Source organism: Solenopsis invicta, chromosome 12, assembly GCF_016802725.1.
Source record: "Solenopsis invicta isolate M01_SB chromosome 12, UNIL_Sinv_3.0, whole genome shotgun sequence".
In the NCBI taxonomy this organism is placed as follows: Eukaryota; Metazoa; Arthropoda; class Insecta; order Hymenoptera; family Formicidae; genus Solenopsis; species Solenopsis invicta.
This window is the reverse complement of record NC_052675.1, coordinates 11,335,754-11,355,337: the sequence shown is the minus strand read 5'-3', so window position 1 is coordinate 11,355,337 and position 19,584 is coordinate 11,335,754. Positions and strand designations below refer to the sequence as shown.

The window sequence follows — 19,584 nt, the reverse complement described above, 5'->3', positions numbered from 1 at the left end:
AGTTCAGCGATTCGATACATCATGATAAAAGTTATATCTCTTCTGTGGGCTATCAGAACACAGAGATATTGGAGAAATTCGCAAAAAAACCAATTTTACTAAAAAATTTCGGACTTTGACTGATATAACTCTCTCGTCTTTTACTTTAGCGATTCGATCCATTATGATAAAAGTTAGAACTCTTCTCGGGGCTATCAGAACACAGAGATATTGGAGAAATTCGGACAAAAAATTTTACTCAAAAATTTCGAACTTTGACTGATATAACTCTTTCGTCTTTTACTTTAGCGATTAGATCCAATATGATAAAAGTTAGAACTCTTCTCGGGGCTATCAGAACACAGAGATATTGGAGAAATTTGCAAAAAAAATTTTACTCAAAAATTTCGAAATTTGCCTGATATAAGTCTTTCCATTTTCAGTTCAGCGATTCGAAACATCATGATAAAAGTTATATCTCTTCTGTGGGCTATCAGAACACAGAGATATTGGAGAAATTCGCAAAAAAAACAATTTTACTAAAACATTTCGAACTTTGACTGATATAACTCTTTCGTCTTTAACTTTAGCGATTCGATCCATTATGATAAATGTTATAACTCTTCTCGAGGGCTATCAGAACACACAGATATTGGAGAAATTAGCAAAAAAAATTTTACTCAAAAATTTCGAAATTTGCCTGATATAAGTCTTTCCTATTTCAGTTCAGCGATTCGATACATCATGATAAAAGTTATATCTCTTCTGTGGGCTATCAGAACACAGAGATATTGGAGAAATTCGCAAAAAAACCAATTTTACTAAAACATTTCGAACTTTGACTGATATAACTCTTTCGTCTTTAACTTTAGCGATTCGATCCATTATGATAAATGTTATAACTCTTCTCGAGGGCTATCAGAACACACAGATATTGGAGAAATTAGCAAAAAAAATTTTACTCAAAAATTTCGAAATTTGCCTGATATAAGTCTTTCCTATTTTCAGTTCAGCGATTCGATACATCATGATAAAAGTTATATCTCTTCTGTGGGCTATCAGAACACAGAGATATTGGAGAAATTCGCAAAAAAACCAATTTTACTAAAAAATTTCGGACTTTGACTGATATAACTCTTTCGTCTTTAACTTTAGCGATTCGATCCGTTATGATAAATGTTATAACTCTTCGCGAGGCTATCAGAACACACAGATATTGGAGAAATTAGCAAAAAAAATTTTACTCAAAAATTTCGAAATTTGCCTGATATAAGTCTTTCCTATTTCAGTTCAGCGATTCGATACATCATGATAAATGTTATATCTCTTCTGTGGGCTATCAGAACACAGAGATATTGGAGAAATTCGCAAAAAAAACAATTTTACTAAAACATTTCGAACTTTGACTGATATAACTCTTTCGTATTTAACTTTAGCGATTCGATCCATTATGATAAATGTTATAACTCTTCTCGAGGCTATCAGAACACACAGATATAGGAGAAATTAGCAAAAAAATTTTACTCAAAAATTTCGAAATTTGCCTGATATAAGTCTTTCCTATTTCAGTTCAGCGATTCGATACATCATGATAAAAGTCATATCTCTTCTGTGGGCTATCAGAACACAGAGATATTGGAGAAATTCGCAAAAAAACCAATTTTACTAAAAAATTTCGGACTTTGACTGATATAACTCTCTCGTCTTTTACTTTAGCGATTCGATCCATTATGATAAAAGTTAGAACTCTTCTCGGGGCTATCAGAACACAGAGATATTGGAGAAATTCGGACAAAAAATTTTATTCAAAAATTTCGAACTTTGACTGATATAACTCTTTCGTCTTTTACTTTAGCGATTAGATCCAATATGATAAAAGTTAGAACTCTTCTCGGGGCTATCAGAACACAGAGATATTGGAGAAATTTGCAAAAAAAATTTTACTCAAAAATTTCGAAATTTGCCTGATATAAGTCTTTCCATTTTCAGTTCAGCGATTCGAAACATCATGATAAAAGTTATATCTCTTCTGTGGGCTATCAGAACACAGAGATATTGGAGAAATTCGCAAAAAATCCAATTTTACTAAAACATTTCGAACTTTGACTGATATAACTCTTTCGTCTTTAACTTTAGCGATTCGATCCATTATGATAAATGTTATAACTCTTCTCGAGGCTATCAGAACACACAGATATTGGAGAAATTAGCAAAAAAAATTTTACTCAAAAATTTCGAAATTTGCCTGATATAAGTCTTTCCTATTTCAGTTCAGCGATTCGATACATCATGATAAAAGTTATATCTCTTCTGTGGGCTATCAGAACACAGAGATATTGGAGAAATTCGCAAAAAAACCAATTTTACTAAAAAATTTCGGACTTTGACTGATATAACTCTCTCGTCTTTTACTTTAGCGATTCGATCTATTATGATAAATGTTATAACTCTTCTCGAGGCTATCAGAACACACAGATATAGGAGAAATTAGCAAAAAAAATTTTACTCAAAAATTTCGAAATTTGCCTGATATAAGTCTTTCCTATTTCAGTTCAGCGATTCGATACATCATGATAAAAGTCATATCTCTTCTGTGGGCTATCAGAACACAGAGATATTGGAGAAATTCGCAAAAAAACCAATTTTACTAAAAAATTTCGGACTTTGACTGATATAACTCTCTCGTCTTTTACTTTAGCGATTCGATCCATTATGATAAAAGTTAGAACTCTTCTCGGGGCTATCAGAACACAGAGATATTTGAGAAATTCGGACAAAAAATTTTACTCAAAAATTTCGAACTTTGACTGATATAACTCTTTCGTCTTTTACTTTAGCGATTAGATCCAATATGATAAAAGTTAGAACTCTTCTCGGGGCTATCAGAACACAGAGATATTGGAGAAATTTGCAAAAAAAATTTTACTCAAAAATTTCGAAATTTGCCTGATATAAGTCTTTCCATTTTCAGTTCAGCGATTCGAAACATCATGATAAAAGTTATATCTCTTCTGTGGGCTATCAGAAAACAGAGATATTGGAGAAATTCGCAAAAAAACCAATTTTATTAAAACATTTCGAACTTTGACTGATATAACTCTTTCGTCTTTAACTTTAGCGATTCGATCCATTATGATAAATGTTATAACTCTTCTCAGGGCTATCAGAACACACAGATATTGGAGAAATTAGCAAAAAAAATTTTTACTCAAAAATTTCGAAATTTGCCTGATATAAGTCTTTCCATTTTTAGTTCAGCGATTCGAAACATCATGATAAAAGTTATATCTCTTCTGTGGGCTATCAGAACACAAAGATATTGGAGAAATTCCCAAAAAATCCAATTTTAGTAAAACATTTCGAACTTTGACTGATATAACTCTTTCGTCTTTAACTTTAGCGAATCGATCCATTATGATAAATGTTATAACTCTTCTCGAGGCTATCAGAACACACAGATATTGGAGAAATTAGCAAAAAAAATTTTACTCAAAAATTTCGAAATTTGCCTGATATAAGTCTTTCCTATTTCAGTTCAGCGATTCGATACATCATGATAAAAGTTATATCTCTTCTGTGGGCTATCAGAACACAGAGATATTGGAGAAATTCGCAAAAAAACCAATTTTACTAAAAAATTTCGGACTTTGACTGATATAACTCTCTCGTCTTTTACTTTAGCGATTCGATCCATTATGATAAAAGTTAGAACTCTTCTCGGGGCTATCAGAACACAGAGATATTGGAGAAATTCGGACAAAAAATTTTACTCAAAAATTTCGAACTTTGACTGATATAACTCTTTCGTCTTTAACTTTAGCGATTCGATCCATTATGATAAATGTTATAACTCTTCTCGAGGCTATCAGAACACACAGATATTGGAGAAATTAGCAAAAAAAATTTTACTCAAAAATTTCGAAATTTGCCTGATATAAGTCTTTCCATTTTCAGTTCAGCGATTCGAAACATCATGATAAAAGTTATATCTCTTCTGTGGGCTATCAGAAAACAGAGATATTGGAGAAATTCGCAAAAAAAACAATTTTACTAAAACATTTCGAACTTTGACTGATATAACTCTTTCGTCTTTAACTTTAGCGATTCGATCCATTATGATAAATGTTATAACTCTTCTCGAGGCTATCAGAACGCACAGATATTGGAGAAATTAGCAAAAAAAATTTTAATCAAAAATTTCGAAATTTGCCTGATATAAGTCTTTCCTATTTCAGTTCAGCGATTCGATACATCATGATAAAAGTTATATCTCTTCTGTGGGCTATCAGAACACAGAGATATTGGAGAAATTCGCAAAAAATCCAATTTTACTAAAACATTTCGAACTTTGACTGATATAACTCTTTCGTCTTTAACTTTAGCGATTCGATCCATTATGATAAATGTTATAACTCTTCTCAGGGCTATCAGAACACACAGATATTGGAGAAATTAGCAAAAAAAATTTTTACTCAAAAATTTCGAAATTTGCCTGATATAAGTCTTTCCATTTTCAGTTCAGCGATTCGAAACATCATGATAAAAGTTATATCTCTTCTGTGGGCTATCAGAACACAAAGATATTGGAGAAATTCCCAAAAAATCGAATTTTAGTAAAACATTTCGAACTTTGTCTGATATAACTCTTTCGTCTTTAACTTTAGCGATTCGATCCATTATGATAAATGTTATAACTCTTCTCGAGGCTATCAGAACACACAGATATTGGAGAAATTAGCAAAAAAAATTTTACTCAAAAATTGTCGAAATTTGCCTGATATAAGTCTTTCCTATTTCAGTTCAGCGATTCGATACATTCATGATAAAAGTTTATATCTCTTCTGTGGGCCTATAAGAACACAGAGATATTGGAGAAATTCGCAAAAAAAAAAACCATTTTTAATAAAATGTTTCGAACTTTGACTGATATAACTTCTTCGTCTTTTACTTTAGCGATTCGATCTATTATGATAAATGTTGTAACTCTTCTCGGGGCTATCAGAACACAGAGATATTGGGAAAATTTGCAAAAAAAATTTTACTCAAAAATTTCGAAATTTGCCTGATATAAGTCTTTCCATTTTTAGTTCAGCGATTCGAAACATCATGATAAAAGTTATATCTCTTCTGTGGGCTATCAGAACACAAAGATATTGGAGAAATTCCCAAAAAATCCAATTTTAGTAAAACATTTCGAACTTTGACTGATATAACTCTTTCGTCTTTAACTTTAGCGAATCGATCCATTATGATAAATGTTATAACTCTTCTCGAGGCTATCAGAACACACAGATATTGGAGAAATTAGCAAAAAAAATTTTACTCAAAAATTTCGAAATTTGCCTGATATAAGTCTTTCCTATTTCAGTTCAAGCGTTCGATGACATGCATGATAAATGTTATATCCTTCTTTCCTGTGGGTATCAGAACACAGAGCATATTTGGAGGAAATTCGCAAAAATCCAATTTTACTAAAAAAATTTCGGACTTTGACTGATATATAAGTCTTTCGTTTTTCATTTTACCGATTCGATCCATCATGAGAAAAGTTATAACTCTTCGGGGGCTATCAGAACACAGAGATATTGGAGAAATTCGGAAAAAATCCAATTTTACTAAAACATTTCGAACTTTGACTGATATAACTCTTTCGTCTTTAACTTTAGCGATTCGATCCATTATGATAAATGTTATAACTCTTCTCAGGGCTATCAGAACACACAGATATTGGAGAAATTAGCAAAAAAAATTTTTACTCAAAAATTTCGAAATTTGCCTGATATAAGTCTTTCCATTTTTAGTTCAGCGATTCGAAACATCATGATAAAAGTTATATCTCTTCTGTGGGCTATCAGAACACAGAGATATTGGAGAAATTCGCAAAAAAACCAATTTTACTAAAACATTTCGAACTTTGACTGATATAACTCTTTCGTCTTTAACTTTAGCGATTCGATCCATTATGATAAATGTTATAACTCTTCTCGAGGGTATCAGAACGCACAGATATTGGAGAAATTAGCAAAAAAAATTTTAATCAAAAATTTCGAAATTTGCCTGATATAAGTCTTTCCTATTTCAGTTCAGCGATTCGATAAATCATGATAAAAGTTATATCTCTTCTGTGGGCTATCAGAACACAGAGATATTAGAGAAATTCGGAAAAAAACCAATTTTACTAAAAATTTCGGACTTTGACTGATATAAGCTTCTCGTCTTTTACTTTTAGCGTTCCGATGCTATTATGAATAAAAAGGTTCGAAACTGTTCCTCGGGGCTATCAGAACACCTAGAGATATTGGAGAAATTAGCAAAAAAAATTTTACTTCAAAGATTTCTGAAATTTGCCTGATATAAGTCTTTCCTATTTCAGTTTAGCGATCGATTTACATATGAAAAAGTTACATCTTCTTCTTGTGGGCTATGAGAACACAGAGATATTGGAGAAATTCGCAAAAAACCAATTTTACTAAAAAATTTCGGACTTTGACTGATATAACTCTTTCGTCTTTAACTTTAGCGATTCGATCCGTTATGATAAATGTTATTACTCTTCTGGGAGCTATAAGAACACAGAGATAATAAGGAAAATCGCAAAAAAAATTTTACTCAAAATTTTCGAAATTTGCCTTATATATAAGTCTTTGCCTAGTTTCAGTTCAGCGATTCGATACATCATGATAAACTTTAATATCTCTTCTGGTGGGGCTATCAGAACACAGAGTATTGGAGAAATTCGGAAAAAAAACCAATTTTAATCTAAATTTCGGACTTTGACTGATATATCTCTTTCGTCTTTTACTTTAGCGATTCGATCCATTATAATAAGCGATTAGATCCATTATGATAAAAGTTAGAACTCTTCTCCGGGCTATCAGAACACAGAGATATTGGAAAAATTCGCAAGAAAGATTTTACTCAAACATTTCGAAATTTGCCTGATATAAGTCTTTCCTATTTCAGTTCAGCGATTCGATACATCATGATAAAAGTTATATCTCTTCTGTGGGCTATCAGAACACAGAGATATTGGAGAAATTCGCAAAAAAACCAATTTTACTAAAAAATTTCGGACTTTGACTGATATAACTCTCTCGTCTTTTACTTTAGCGATTCGATCCATTATGATAAAAGTCAGAACTCTTCGCGGGGCTATCAGAACACAGAGATATTGGAGAAATTCGCAATAAAATTTTACTCAAAAATTTCGAAATTTGCCTGATATAAGTCTTTCCTTTTTCAGTTCAGCGATTCGATACATCATGATAAAAGTTATATCTCTTCTGTGGGCTATCAGAACACAGAGATATTGAAGAAATTCGGAAAAAAAACAATTTTACTCAAAAATTTCGAACTTTGACTGATATAACTCTTTCGTCTTTCACTTTAGCGATTCGATCCATTATGATAAAAGTTAAAACTCTTCTCCGGGCTATCAGAACACAGAGATATTGGAAAAATTCGCAAGAAAGATTTTACTCAAAAATTTCGAAATTTGCCTGATATAAGTCTTTCCTATTTCAGTTCAGCGATTCGATACATCATGATAAAAGTTAAATCTCTTCTGTGGGCTATCAGAACACAGAGATATTGGAGAAATTCGCAAAAAAACCAATTTTACTAAAAAATTTCGAACTTTGACTGATATAACTCTCTCGTCTTTTACTTTAGCGATTCGATCCATTATGATAAATGTTATAACTCTTCTCGGGGCTATCAGAACACAGAGATATTTGAGAAATTTTCAAAAAAAATTTTACTCAAATTTTCGTAATTTGCCTGATATAAGTCTTTCCATTTTCAATTCAGCGATTCGATACATCATGATAAAAGTTATATCTCTTCTGTGGGCTATCAGAACACAGAGATATTGGAGAAATTCGCAAAAAAACCAGTTTTACTAAAACATTTCGAACTTTGACTGATATTACCCTTTCGTCTTTTACTTTAGCGATTCGATCCATTATGATAAATGTTATAACTCTTCTCGGGGCTATCAGAACACACAGATATTGGAGAAATTAGCAAAAAAAATTTTACTCAAAGATTTCGAAATTTGCCTGATATTAGTCTTTCCTGTTTCAGTTCAGCGATTCGATACATCATGATAAAAGTTAGAACTCATCTCGGGGCTATCAGAACACAGAGATATTGGAGAAATTCGCAAAAAAAATTTTACTCAAAAATTTCGAAATTTGCCTGATATAAGTCTTTCCTTTTTCAGTTCAGCGATTCGATACATCATGATAAAAGTTATATCTCTTCTGTGGGCTATCAGAACACAGAGATAGTCATCCCATAGATTGTCATCCCATTTTCATCAGTGCCATTATTATTACGCCATTGCTGCCACTGCCGACATTGCCACCATTTTTATTATTGCCATCATTGCCATTTTTTTGATAACATTTCCATCATTGCATTCATTTCATTATGCAATTCTATTTCCATATTGCCATTCCATTGCCATCATTAACATCGAGAACATTGTCATAATTGCCATCATTTCCACCATTGCCGTCATTGCCGTCAGGCTATATATATTGTCATTGTCATCATTTCCATTATTGCCATTCCATTAACATCATTGCATTCATTCCAATATTTCCATCCCATTGCCATCCTATTTCCATCATTTCCACAATTGCCATCGATTAATATCGAGAAGAATTTGATTAAAATCCGTTACTTTACTGATTAACACTTTAATACCTTATATCGTATATTATTATATAATTCTTTATTAATTTTTTTTTGTAAAGTTTTGATTAATCTTTGCGTGATATTTCGTAAAAACTGTTGAAAGGTTGTATTAAAATCAGATCAATAATCTTCACGTTTATAAGTTAGAGAATAAAAATAATACTCAAGTATCCATATATTTAATTGATTTTTATTACATTATTATTATTATTATTATTATTATTATTATTATTATTATTATTATTTATTGTGCCATATTAATCGGGCGTATTGTCATTTGTAAATCATGCGTATGCATGTATATGCCATTGTAACATAATAAAAAAAGAGTGGGCGCTTTCTAGTCTCTCTACGTCCCTGCGCAGAAATTGTCCGAAATTCTCTTTCTGAATTTTACGGCCTAAACGTAGCACGGAAAACATTTGGCGTTGAGAGGGGAGTGAAGAGGAGGGTATCCATAGAGATAACATCGCCGCTTGCTCATGTCTATCACCACGATGCTTTCTCTCTCTAACTGAAGGCCTAAACAATTAAAGGACAATCACGTTAAAAGAGAAAGAGAGAAAGAGAGAAAGAGTGAGAGAGAGTTTCGTCAAGATTTAAAAAAATTAAAAAAACTAATTTTTTCAAAAGCATAATTTGAAGACATTTAAATAATAAAGAATTATGTAAAAATAAAAAGATGGTATATTTATTCGTGGAAAGACATTTATTTCTTCTTCATCATATGATGCGATGTTAATTACAATTATTTTTTAAGTATGCGTAAAATGAATGTTTATTAAAGAACCAAATTCTCTCTGTTACTATTAAACATCTTTTTTAAGTAAAAATATGATTGTGCAAAATATGGGCATAAACGTATTGATATGTATTAATATTAATGTTAATGTAAATAATTCAGACTATAATAAATAAATAATTACGCGAAAGTAGACGTAATTAATCATTTGTGCACATTCTGGACCCCTGTTCTGGATGCAACATCCGCGATACGCGTCAGATTTTATTTGCAGCAAAATGGATGTTAGCACGGACAACAACCTACATCCATTTCTCGAGAGATGGATGTGGGTTGTTGTCCGTGCTAACATCCACACTGTTTTTAATGGCGGGTTGCAAAATGGATGTGACACGTAGTTCCCATTATGACCAGAATAGATGTGCGTCACTAGTGTACGGGAGTTTCGAAGCGTTATAGGAAAAAGGCCGCCGTGGCCGCTCTCAGGTTCCTCTCTGACGATGCCGAGTGTACTGCGATATTCGTTTCAGGTGGTGACGTTGGCAATACTGGTTGTGATGTTAACCTCTTATTTCTTCAGCGTTATTGTAACATCGCAGCAAACGAATTGAATTAGCTTCTAGTAGATTAATCACAAATTGCAGCCAAGGATTGCATAGCAAAATGGTTCTACTGGAACACATGAGAAATGTATTTAAATTCGCTTCCGCAAATTGCAGTGTAATCAACTAATTGACTAATTAAATCTATCCGTTATAACCTGTCTTTAAACTTTTCATCAGCACAAATATCAGTTTCTTATATTAAAAACTGAATTATTAGGAAAACGTGTATAACGACTATTTTACTATCGTCCTCAGATGTTACCGGCTGTACAACAAACACTTATGCAAAGGCATTTCCACACGAGCACAGTAGTCAGTAAGGTACAATCCGGACGCTATAAAATCACAATCAACAGAGACAAGCCGCTGACATACGAAATGGCTAATCCACCTCATTACATCGCTCACAGGAAATCCTGGAATTCCTGGAATACTTGTATGTTGTGTTTTTCTTTAATGAGAAACATGTGTTTCAGTCTCTTGCAGTTTTATCAATTACACTGGTTCTTTCAGCGAATATAAAGGATGGTAACAGGCCATCTGAGACAGCTGTAGAAGATATGTTTATTCGACAGTTCATGACAGGAACGTGGCACAATTTATTCGCGAGTGAAGTCATCATTAAACGGCAACACAATATTATTAGGATAGCTGGACTCATCACTCGTACTTTAGCGCCTACCAAAATATATTTCTTAACTGGCTATACTGAGGAACTTCTGAGTTATTGGCTTCAATGTCCTGTTAAAGTGGAATTGGTTACGATTAATAATAAAAAAGAGACGATAATTAAATATATATAGGAATCATATGTAAATATAAACTAGATTCCTGTTAATAAACTAGATTTTATAATAATTCTCATTGTTACGCTTGATTCTGTGTAACATTCTTAACACAGTGCGATTATATTACAATTTAACTGTTATTTTATTCAAATATATTTTAATTATAGCAATATACTTGAGAAGTATGTGTATTATATATACGTAATATGCTTAAATAATTAAGGTCTGTTAGTACTAACTTAACTTTATCTTTTTCTAGTTCTAATACTTAACCGTCCCACCTAATAATTTACATTGATGCAAACAAGCCTATTTAATATTGCATAAACTTGTTTTTTTGTAGGGATCTAGTAAAAAAAATTGCAACTTTTTTAATTTTTATTTTTTGCATGTCATCCATTTATTTTGCATTACTTATAATAAATCGGTACATTCGATCATGACTCAAACGCAGCCCATATACAATCATTGCATCTTTATGATAGAAGAGAAATCATACATCGTATCCCGCGAAAGATTTGTTCAAGTAAAACTGAAAAAGGAGATTTGAGAGCAGAGCATTCAAACGTAACACAGTATAATAATGTTACATATTCCCTACTAAAGACCACACTCTCTCTTCCCTTCATGATGCTTACAACTCTTATGTATTCGTTTGGCGTTCGATCAGGATCGTGTAGCTCTCTCCTGCTGCATTTGTACTTTTATTCGCTCCTTATTGAGTATTATAACATTCTACATGTATGTGTTTGTGTGATAAAGAAGAATATTATTACTTGATATCCATTCTACATTTTCCTTGATTTACCGTTATGTACTGTTACAAATCATTAATCGAATTATTATTAATAATTATGATTAACTGAATGTTACAAAATAAAAAAAAAGCGTGTAGTATGCGTACGTTAATATTAATGTGACGATGTAATCACAGAGCTGCATTGAATATGCTTAAGATGAAATCACTTTTTCATACATTATTCTGGAAACGTACTTCGGCAAAACAAATTAATACATTATTTTATACTCGTACATTAATACTACATATAAATTAAACATATTATATACAAATTAACTTATTATAAAGTAACGCGATGTGAATTTAATCTCAAATACAAATAAAATTATTTTTATAACATAATTTTTTATTATACAATTTTTTGCCAATTAAAGCTTAACTTTATATGAGGATCAAGTAATAAATTCCTTTAAAGGATGAGAAATTTTTTTGTACGAATGGTAGATTCTCTGGGAGAGAGAGGGAGAGAGACAGCTTACACGAGACCTGATTGAAATCGCGAATTTTTAAACGCGGAGATGTAATTGATCTTATATGATGGACGCAACAATTGTGTTTCAATGTCTACGAATTTTTTTGATCGATCTTTTTATAAAAGTACAGGCTGAAATGTGCTGTGCTCGTCTTATTCTTTCTTCATATTCTAGTACAACTTAGTCTTCTTAACTATGGAAGTCAAATTTTGACGCTATATCGCAATACTATATAGAATAATAACTTTCTCAATGCATTTTTTCAAGTAAAAAATGTAAAATTTACAGTAAAATCATACATCATGTTTCGTTGCTTACGATAGAATATATATCGCTCAAAATTTCCAGATATTAAATATAAGTTTTAGTAATTGTAATATTTTATCAGATATTTTATTATTCATTGTCAGAAACATTACATGTTTACTGACTAGCGATATTCATAAAAATTAACCATGTAAAATCCTATTATAATATTACATTAATCATATTACGTGTGTGTGTGTGTGTGTGTGTGTGTGTGTGTGTGTGTATGTATATATATATATACATACACACACACACATATATATATATATATATATATATATATCATATAACATGTACATATATGTTATATGATACATATTTTTTAATTATCACTGTATCGATAGTAGCATATATAATATTATATTATATATTCTACTATAGTAATAATGTACACATTAATGCAATATTATATTACAATATTGATAGAATTATTTGTAATCATAATTATTTATAAGTTTATTAGTTACCAGAAATTAAAAGTAATGATATTAGTAAGAGAATTTATTTATGATACTCTGATTTCGATAAATATTTGCAAAAACTATTGAATTTACGAGAGCGACAATGACGTATTATTCTATGTCAAATTGCGCGTACAGCGTCCCTTTTTATGTTTATATATTTATATATATTCTTAAGTTATATGTAATGTATCCGTGCATTTATGGAGAGAATCGCGGGCACTAATCCTAATTATATTGAAAGTATAGCTAAACACTCCAAAAGCAATAGAACACAGCGTTCACATTGTACAAGACTTTAAAAAGTCGCTATATCCATCAATTCAAGTAAAAAATACCTACTTAATGTTAAGTAATATCTAAAAAAAAAGATAACTAAAATTTGAACTGCTGTAGGAGCTCAGAATATTGAAAATTAATGTATTCAGAGAAACATGTGTAATGCATTATTCGAGACTTTCTTAGAAGCTTAAATGGTGTTTTCCCTCACTAGCTTGATTTAAAGCAATTTAGCGGTTTCTTGACAACGTATTAATTAATGATTACGTTATTATTATGTTACGCTACAGAGTTTGATGAATCCTTGTTAATCACTTGATCGTTTAATCGGCAATAATACTAGTTTCAATACGACGTTTTTATCGAATTCGGATTTTCAGAGTTTAGAGCCGTATATATATATATATAATATAATACTATGAAACTATAGACTTCATCACGCTTTCTCACAAATGCTATTACAATTTCCGATAATACAGCGTGTCAAAATGCATCATTCACGAGATTGGCACTTTATAAATTTTTCTTTTGGAATGGAAATTTTCAATACTATTGGAGAATATTGATAAGAGTAAAAACTACTGTCTTTTACGAGATTATATGACTATGCAAATCACAATTTCATTTTTGCAAATAAAAACAAAGAGAGAGAATAGAATAATATGAGTTTCTTATGAAATATGTTTGAAGTAAAATGACATAGGCCCAGTAGCCTGTCACCGACACTGTAAGAGCACTATGAAGCATTTTTTTTTATTGAAATCTATTAAATAATAGAAAGATAGTCTGAAAGAACTATCCATTTATTGTCAAGTTTAAGATAAATATCTTATTCCTCTCGCTAGTGACGTCTATCAATATTTATATCATAGAAACAAAATGTATTATTCATGAACATTGTTCAGGAACAGACTAAATTTTAATAATGCTACAATAAAACATTGTTGCATCTATTGTCGTAAAATTTTGGTAAATTTTACAATTCAATGACAATAAATTGCATTTAATTTATATAAATAGCACAGCCAATTAAAAATATCGTCACAATGATCCTTGTAATGTGATTACTTAATTATTTGAAAGTAATAAATCGAATGTGCCGTGATATGTAGCAATGCAATTGTGACTTTAATCAACTTATTCTGAAATATATAGATCCATTATATCTACTTTATATAATACGCATCACGCATTATTTCAGTACGATATCTAAAGCTTATTGAGTTTATTAATATTACGTGCGTGAAATTTTACAAAATTCTCGCGAACGACGTCAATAAAAAAACGTATGTACAATTTGCCGCCCGACATCGATCGTGGGGAGGAGGAAAGAAAACTAAATTCAATCAGGATTCATCAAACTTTCGTTACAGTACATATGCATAATTCCCTTAAATTGTCGCTATATATGCCTTGCAGAAAAAACAAGAGAACATGTTATCCTAATTATAAGATAATGTTATAGCGTAAAATTTTTCTCGTGATACAAATCCATCGTTAAACGTTGCACTTTTTTCGCAATGATTTTCGAGTGTTGATCGTGCATGATAAAATTATTCTTCATTGAACAATTATTAGCGTTTTGAGAAAGCGATGATTTCAGAAACGACGTAATAGCGCGATAATACTTATACCCGTAAGACACGAATCCACACTGACTGACTCAACGAATTCAAGTTGGATTACATTTCAATATATCAGTTTCAAATGGACTCATTCTGATCGAAAAGATGATAAAGCGGGCAAATATAGTCAAATATCATTACAATATCGTGCAGAGAAGTAATATCTATAAAATTTGGTTGGATAGATGTCCTTCTTATTCAAGTCAATTGCACGAAATATGTTTCTCACAATTGATACCACAATTGGTATTTTTGTTCATTAAAAAAAGAATCGGTTCGTCAGTTTCTTCCTGTGATGTCAGTAAACATTTAATTTCAAGATTGGCTAAGGATCGTCGTTTTGCAAAATCATCACGTTCGACGAATGCGACATAAGTGCCCGTATTATCTAAGTTAAAGTATACATTATCTGAATCAATTAATCTTCTCAAGAGCTTCCGTTACTTCAAAGCTAATATATTTGAAATACTATAGCGTAGGCGGCTTCGCGCGACAGCCAAAAATGCATGAGAGCACGATGTGGTTTGTGTTACCCGACTTGCTTTTCCGTTCACAAAGTATGCCGCTGTATGTGTGCCCGTACCCGCACGTTTTACCCATTCATCATCTTTTTTTTTACGAAAACGATTTTATTACGCGTCGGAGACCGATCCGACAAAGTCCCAACGTCTTGCTTTTCCGTTCGCACGTATTACAATTAATCGTTACATTTACCCTAAAACGCAATCTGTGTATCCACGTATTTAAAAAAGAATCGAATAGCGATCGATATACAACGTATACACCCATGTTTTTTTCCGTTTTCTTTTTTCTTCGCTAGAATAGATTAGGAGACAATTACAGAGTGATCTTTACGGACGAAGCGATGAAAATACCCATGCGATCTCAAATACTGCTGGTAAAATTGTGATTTTTCCCGTTATATCCTGTAACTGTTGGGGATAACAAATTTTTTTGCAAAAAAATCGTAATTCGCTTCTAATCCGAAGAATTTTCGCACGTCAATGACTGCTAAATTTGTCACGAAAGATTCCATTTACCGCGAAGGAAACATAGGTACTTTCATGCTGCAAAATACATTTCCACACTTTGATATACTAGTTAAGAGATATTACGAATTGTACTAATTTTTCTTTGCTACGTGATACAGCATAATATTAAAAGAGGAGCGAGTTAAAAATTATCGTTATATGATATCATTGTTCTTTTTACTTTTTATAAAATAGCACAAATTACAAGATTTTTCCAGATATTTTATTATCGGAAAAAAAATTCGCCATCTCATCTTCTCACCATTCTCATCTTATCTTTGTTCCGACGGTTTTAAATTAGGCCCAGAGCAGCCGGCAATTGATTTTTAATACATCACGTCATTCGTTTGCCATGTGAAAACATGCTTAATACGAAGGAATATACAAATACCAAAGAGATGCCGCCTCTTTTCTCTCAACGAGATAATTAAAACTATAGCGTAATATTACCTACTTTATACAACATTTACTACACACATGTCTTTGATAAACTAATCTTTTACTTGTATAATTCAGTTGTTGGAATCTCGAATTAACGTACAAACTAAAAACCTTCGCTCTTTCAAATGGAAAATTTGTTCTTAATCATTGTGCCGTGTAACGAGATCAATTTACTATACTACAATAAGCATAAAATATTTATAATATATAATTGTGCATAAACTTACGTATCTTCCTGATCGATACCGTTTACATTGGCGTTTAGCCTGCTTTGTGAATCAATGCGACTATAATTACACATTCTTTATCGCACATTATAAAAACTTAAAAAATATTTTATGAGATCTGCACATATACAATTGATACACAAATAATTTAAGTATTTTTGCATCTTAAGGAAGAATTTTGAGAGAACTAAAAAATGATATACAAAGCATGTCGTGAATTCTGTAACACAGTATTACAGAATACAAATGCATGTGCATATTAAATTATTTAATACAAATTTCCATTATGTGCTCTTTAAAGCAAAGAATGAAGCTGTATATTAATTGCAAAATCCCATCATCATATTTACAACACATACATAAGAAAAATTATATCTACAATCCTAAGATCTGGATATTAACTATTGCTGCAAGAGATAAAATTGAAGAATAGATTATATACAGCAATATAAAAAAAGGTGTCGCGTCGTCCTTATTTCAATAAAATTCACTTTCAGCGAATCAGTGTATATCTGTGTGTAAAGTGTTGTAAATACAGATTGCACGTTTATAATCAAAAGTTGCAAATGAAATAAATCCGGAGAGAAATATTTAACGCGCATGCAACACATTTGCACCGGAATAACGTATATAAAGTATTGCCTATATTTCATAATAATTGTTAAAAACTGTAGTCTAGTAGATTTTCTATAACTAAAATAATTAGAGCCTACACAATTTTCTTTTTTGGTAGTTGCGACTAAGAATAAGTAAGATGTCACGTGAATAGAAATGCAGTGGCGGAAAGAACGCGAAGACACTCGCGCGCGATTGTATAAAAAAAAATTCTCCCTCGGCGGCAACTGAATTAACAAGTAGTAGATTGTGATATAGAGCACATGTACATTAATTGGACTCGAGTGGATACCTAAAGTGTGGGGCGAATGTTGAACTGATCTCACTTGATGTTATGACAGACGTGTGTGATGAACATCATTACATTACATCATACTTACAAATACACCCGCTACAATATCATCTATATATGTTTTCTTGTTTTCCTTATATAACATTACCATATTATATATACGTGGCCAATAAGAACAGATTTGTACTTGCATTGAAATTGTTTTAAGTCGATCACTCCAATCACTTCGCACAGCCCAGTATAGCATGTATGTTTTCATATCTTTTTTTTTTTTCGTTTTTGTCTCGTTTAAAAATACAATTTTTTTTCTTTTTTTCTCATTGTGTGGATGGCAGCATTCTTATCAAAAGATTGGCTTGGAGAATGTTGTAATGACATTTAGGAAGGGACGAAGGGAAATTTCTTTTAAGGTATATGTCTCTCTCTTGCTCTCTCTCTAGTATACCGCTACTAGTTTCATTTACTAATAAATGTGTGAATTTGATCCAATTGTGTTAAATCGATATCACAGAGGCTTCTTGATCGGAATATCGTCATTTTCATTTTCTTTACGTTTTCTTTTTGTAGGAAAATAGGTATCTACACATATTACGATGGTAAATAGAGAGATTACAATAATCTTTAGGCATGGGAATAAGATAGTTCTTAAAAATGCAATACACTATACATGGGCTAGCTAAACGCATTACAACACGGCTCCCTTCACCTGGTCGTTAGAATTGTATGTTCGTCGGTATATCGCGTCGACAGCGATCGCTGTTGGTTGAATGTGCGGCAATGTATGGAGTATTTGTGTGTGTGTGTGTGTGTGTGTGTGTGTGCGCGTGCGTGTGTGTGTGTGTGTGTGTGTGTGTATATGTGTGTGTAACATTCGCTATTGTAATAAGAGTAATGCGAGTGATATTGCTAGAGCCAGAAGTAGAGAAGAAGTGATGCAAATCCTTTTTTTTTTCGCTTTTTATCTTCGTTATTGATTCCTCGCCTTCTTACGGTTACTTGGGCCTAGATCGCAGCGGCTGCTACCTGCGTGAGATCAAACCGTTGCTTGTTCCTACTGTCGGTGTCATTTCTAACTCCACTAACAGAGGAAAGTGATCTGAAACAAGAAACATGAAGTGTTGGAGTTATTCTTAACTATACTATAGTGGAATGGAATATGATGTAAAACACAAGATAAAACTCACCCGATGGAACATGGGGATGAGGGCATCCTACTACTTTATGCTCTTTAAACCATTCTGGACTCAAAGGACCTAGAAGGCCCAACGGCACCATACTTTGTTTCGAATAAAAAATGTAATCTATTATGCCTTTAAATTCGAATCTAAAAGTAAAAAACGATTACGTCAAATATCTACATATTATGTGTCACATATAAAATATTTTGAAGCAAAGAAATAACAAAATTATATTTACGTGTAATTGGTGTAGGGCATTATGTCTTCACTATAGGCAGATGCAAGCTTAAAAGAATGCGTGAATTCGTTGGATTTATCGCAGACAGAGATCTTTTGTAAACTCGATTTGTATGCTAAATCCTTAAAATCACGATGATCGGCCGCCACACGTCCGGATGTAAGAAATTCAATCACACCTGCACCAGCGATATTTATTATTAATTTAGATCTTACCAAATTCATACACATATCTATTGTTGATTATTACATGCAAGATATTGATAAAAAAAAAAGTTAACGAGTATACGTTTACTAATAGACATATTACCAGAATCAGGTAAAGAATTGAAGTCGCCACAAAGCAGCAGTTGAACGTTGGAAGAGTCAGGCTTGTGACCGGGTCTAAACGACTGGCCAGCTTGGTCCAAAATGGAACGTAATTCATTGCTCAGCATCATCGTCTGTATTAGTTTTACATCGCAGAATTCGGGATCCCAATGGATGTGCGCCGTACAAACTAAAATTGGTTGTTGCACTTGTGCCGGGTCAGATGGAACACCTGTAAAAAGAAGAAAATGCGAACTATGTTCCGACGCGCATGACGTATCGTCACGTATCAATTTTCTAGAATCTTAAATCTTTTCAGATAGGAATTTAAGGTCAAAAGAATTGAGTGGGTAATATAAAACAATTCGTATTTTATTTCATATTTGGACAATTTATTTGGATGTATTATAATAAACATTACAGTAACATTATAAAAAAATATATATTTCGTGTGGTTAGCGTAAATTTATTACAATATTTTGATATATTAA

General features: G+C 32.0%; 2 protein-coding genes across 6 annotated transcripts in view; one reads left to right on the top strand and one right to left on the bottom strand.

The window, feature by feature from the left end:
- LOC105199377 (28S ribosomal protein S24, mitochondrial) overlaps positions 1 to 11,055 on the top strand; it is a 47,788-nt gene extending 36,733 nt beyond the window's left edge. The window contains exons 1-3 of one of the 4 annotated variants that reach the window (XM_011166459.3): positions 9,809 to 9,954; positions 10,285 to 10,465; positions 10,543 to 11,055. In XM_011166459.3, the coding sequence (XP_011164761.2) occupies positions 9,844 to 9,954; positions 10,285 to 10,465; positions 10,543 to 10,832 (582 nt within the window). In that variant the 5' untranslated portion in view covers positions 9,809 to 9,843 and the 3' untranslated portion in view covers positions 10,833 to 11,055. Of the gene's footprint in view, positions 1 to 9,808; positions 10,145 to 10,284; positions 10,466 to 10,542 lie in introns of those variants that run through there. The other 3 variants (XM_011166460.2, XM_011166458.3, XM_039455718.1) reach the window with 3 other exon arrangements.
- Positions 11,056 to 14,243: 3,188 nt separating this feature from the next.
- The window catches only part of LOC105199374 (CCR4-NOT transcription complex subunit 6-like), a 513,220-nt gene continuing 507,879 nt past the window's right edge, over positions 14,244 to 19,584 (bottom strand). For both annotated transcript variants that reach the window (XM_039455717.1, XM_011166454.3), the window contains exons 7-10: positions 19,095 to 19,325; positions 18,786 to 18,963; positions 18,554 to 18,693; positions 14,244 to 18,465 (exon numbers count right to left, since the gene is read on the bottom strand). In XM_039455717.1, coding sequence (XP_039311651.1) covers positions 18,389 to 18,465; positions 18,554 to 18,693; positions 18,786 to 18,963; positions 19,095 to 19,325 — 626 coding nt within the window. In that variant the 3' untranslated portion in view covers positions 14,244 to 18,388. The remainder of the gene's footprint in view (positions 18,466 to 18,553; positions 18,694 to 18,785; positions 18,964 to 19,094; positions 19,326 to 19,584) is intronic.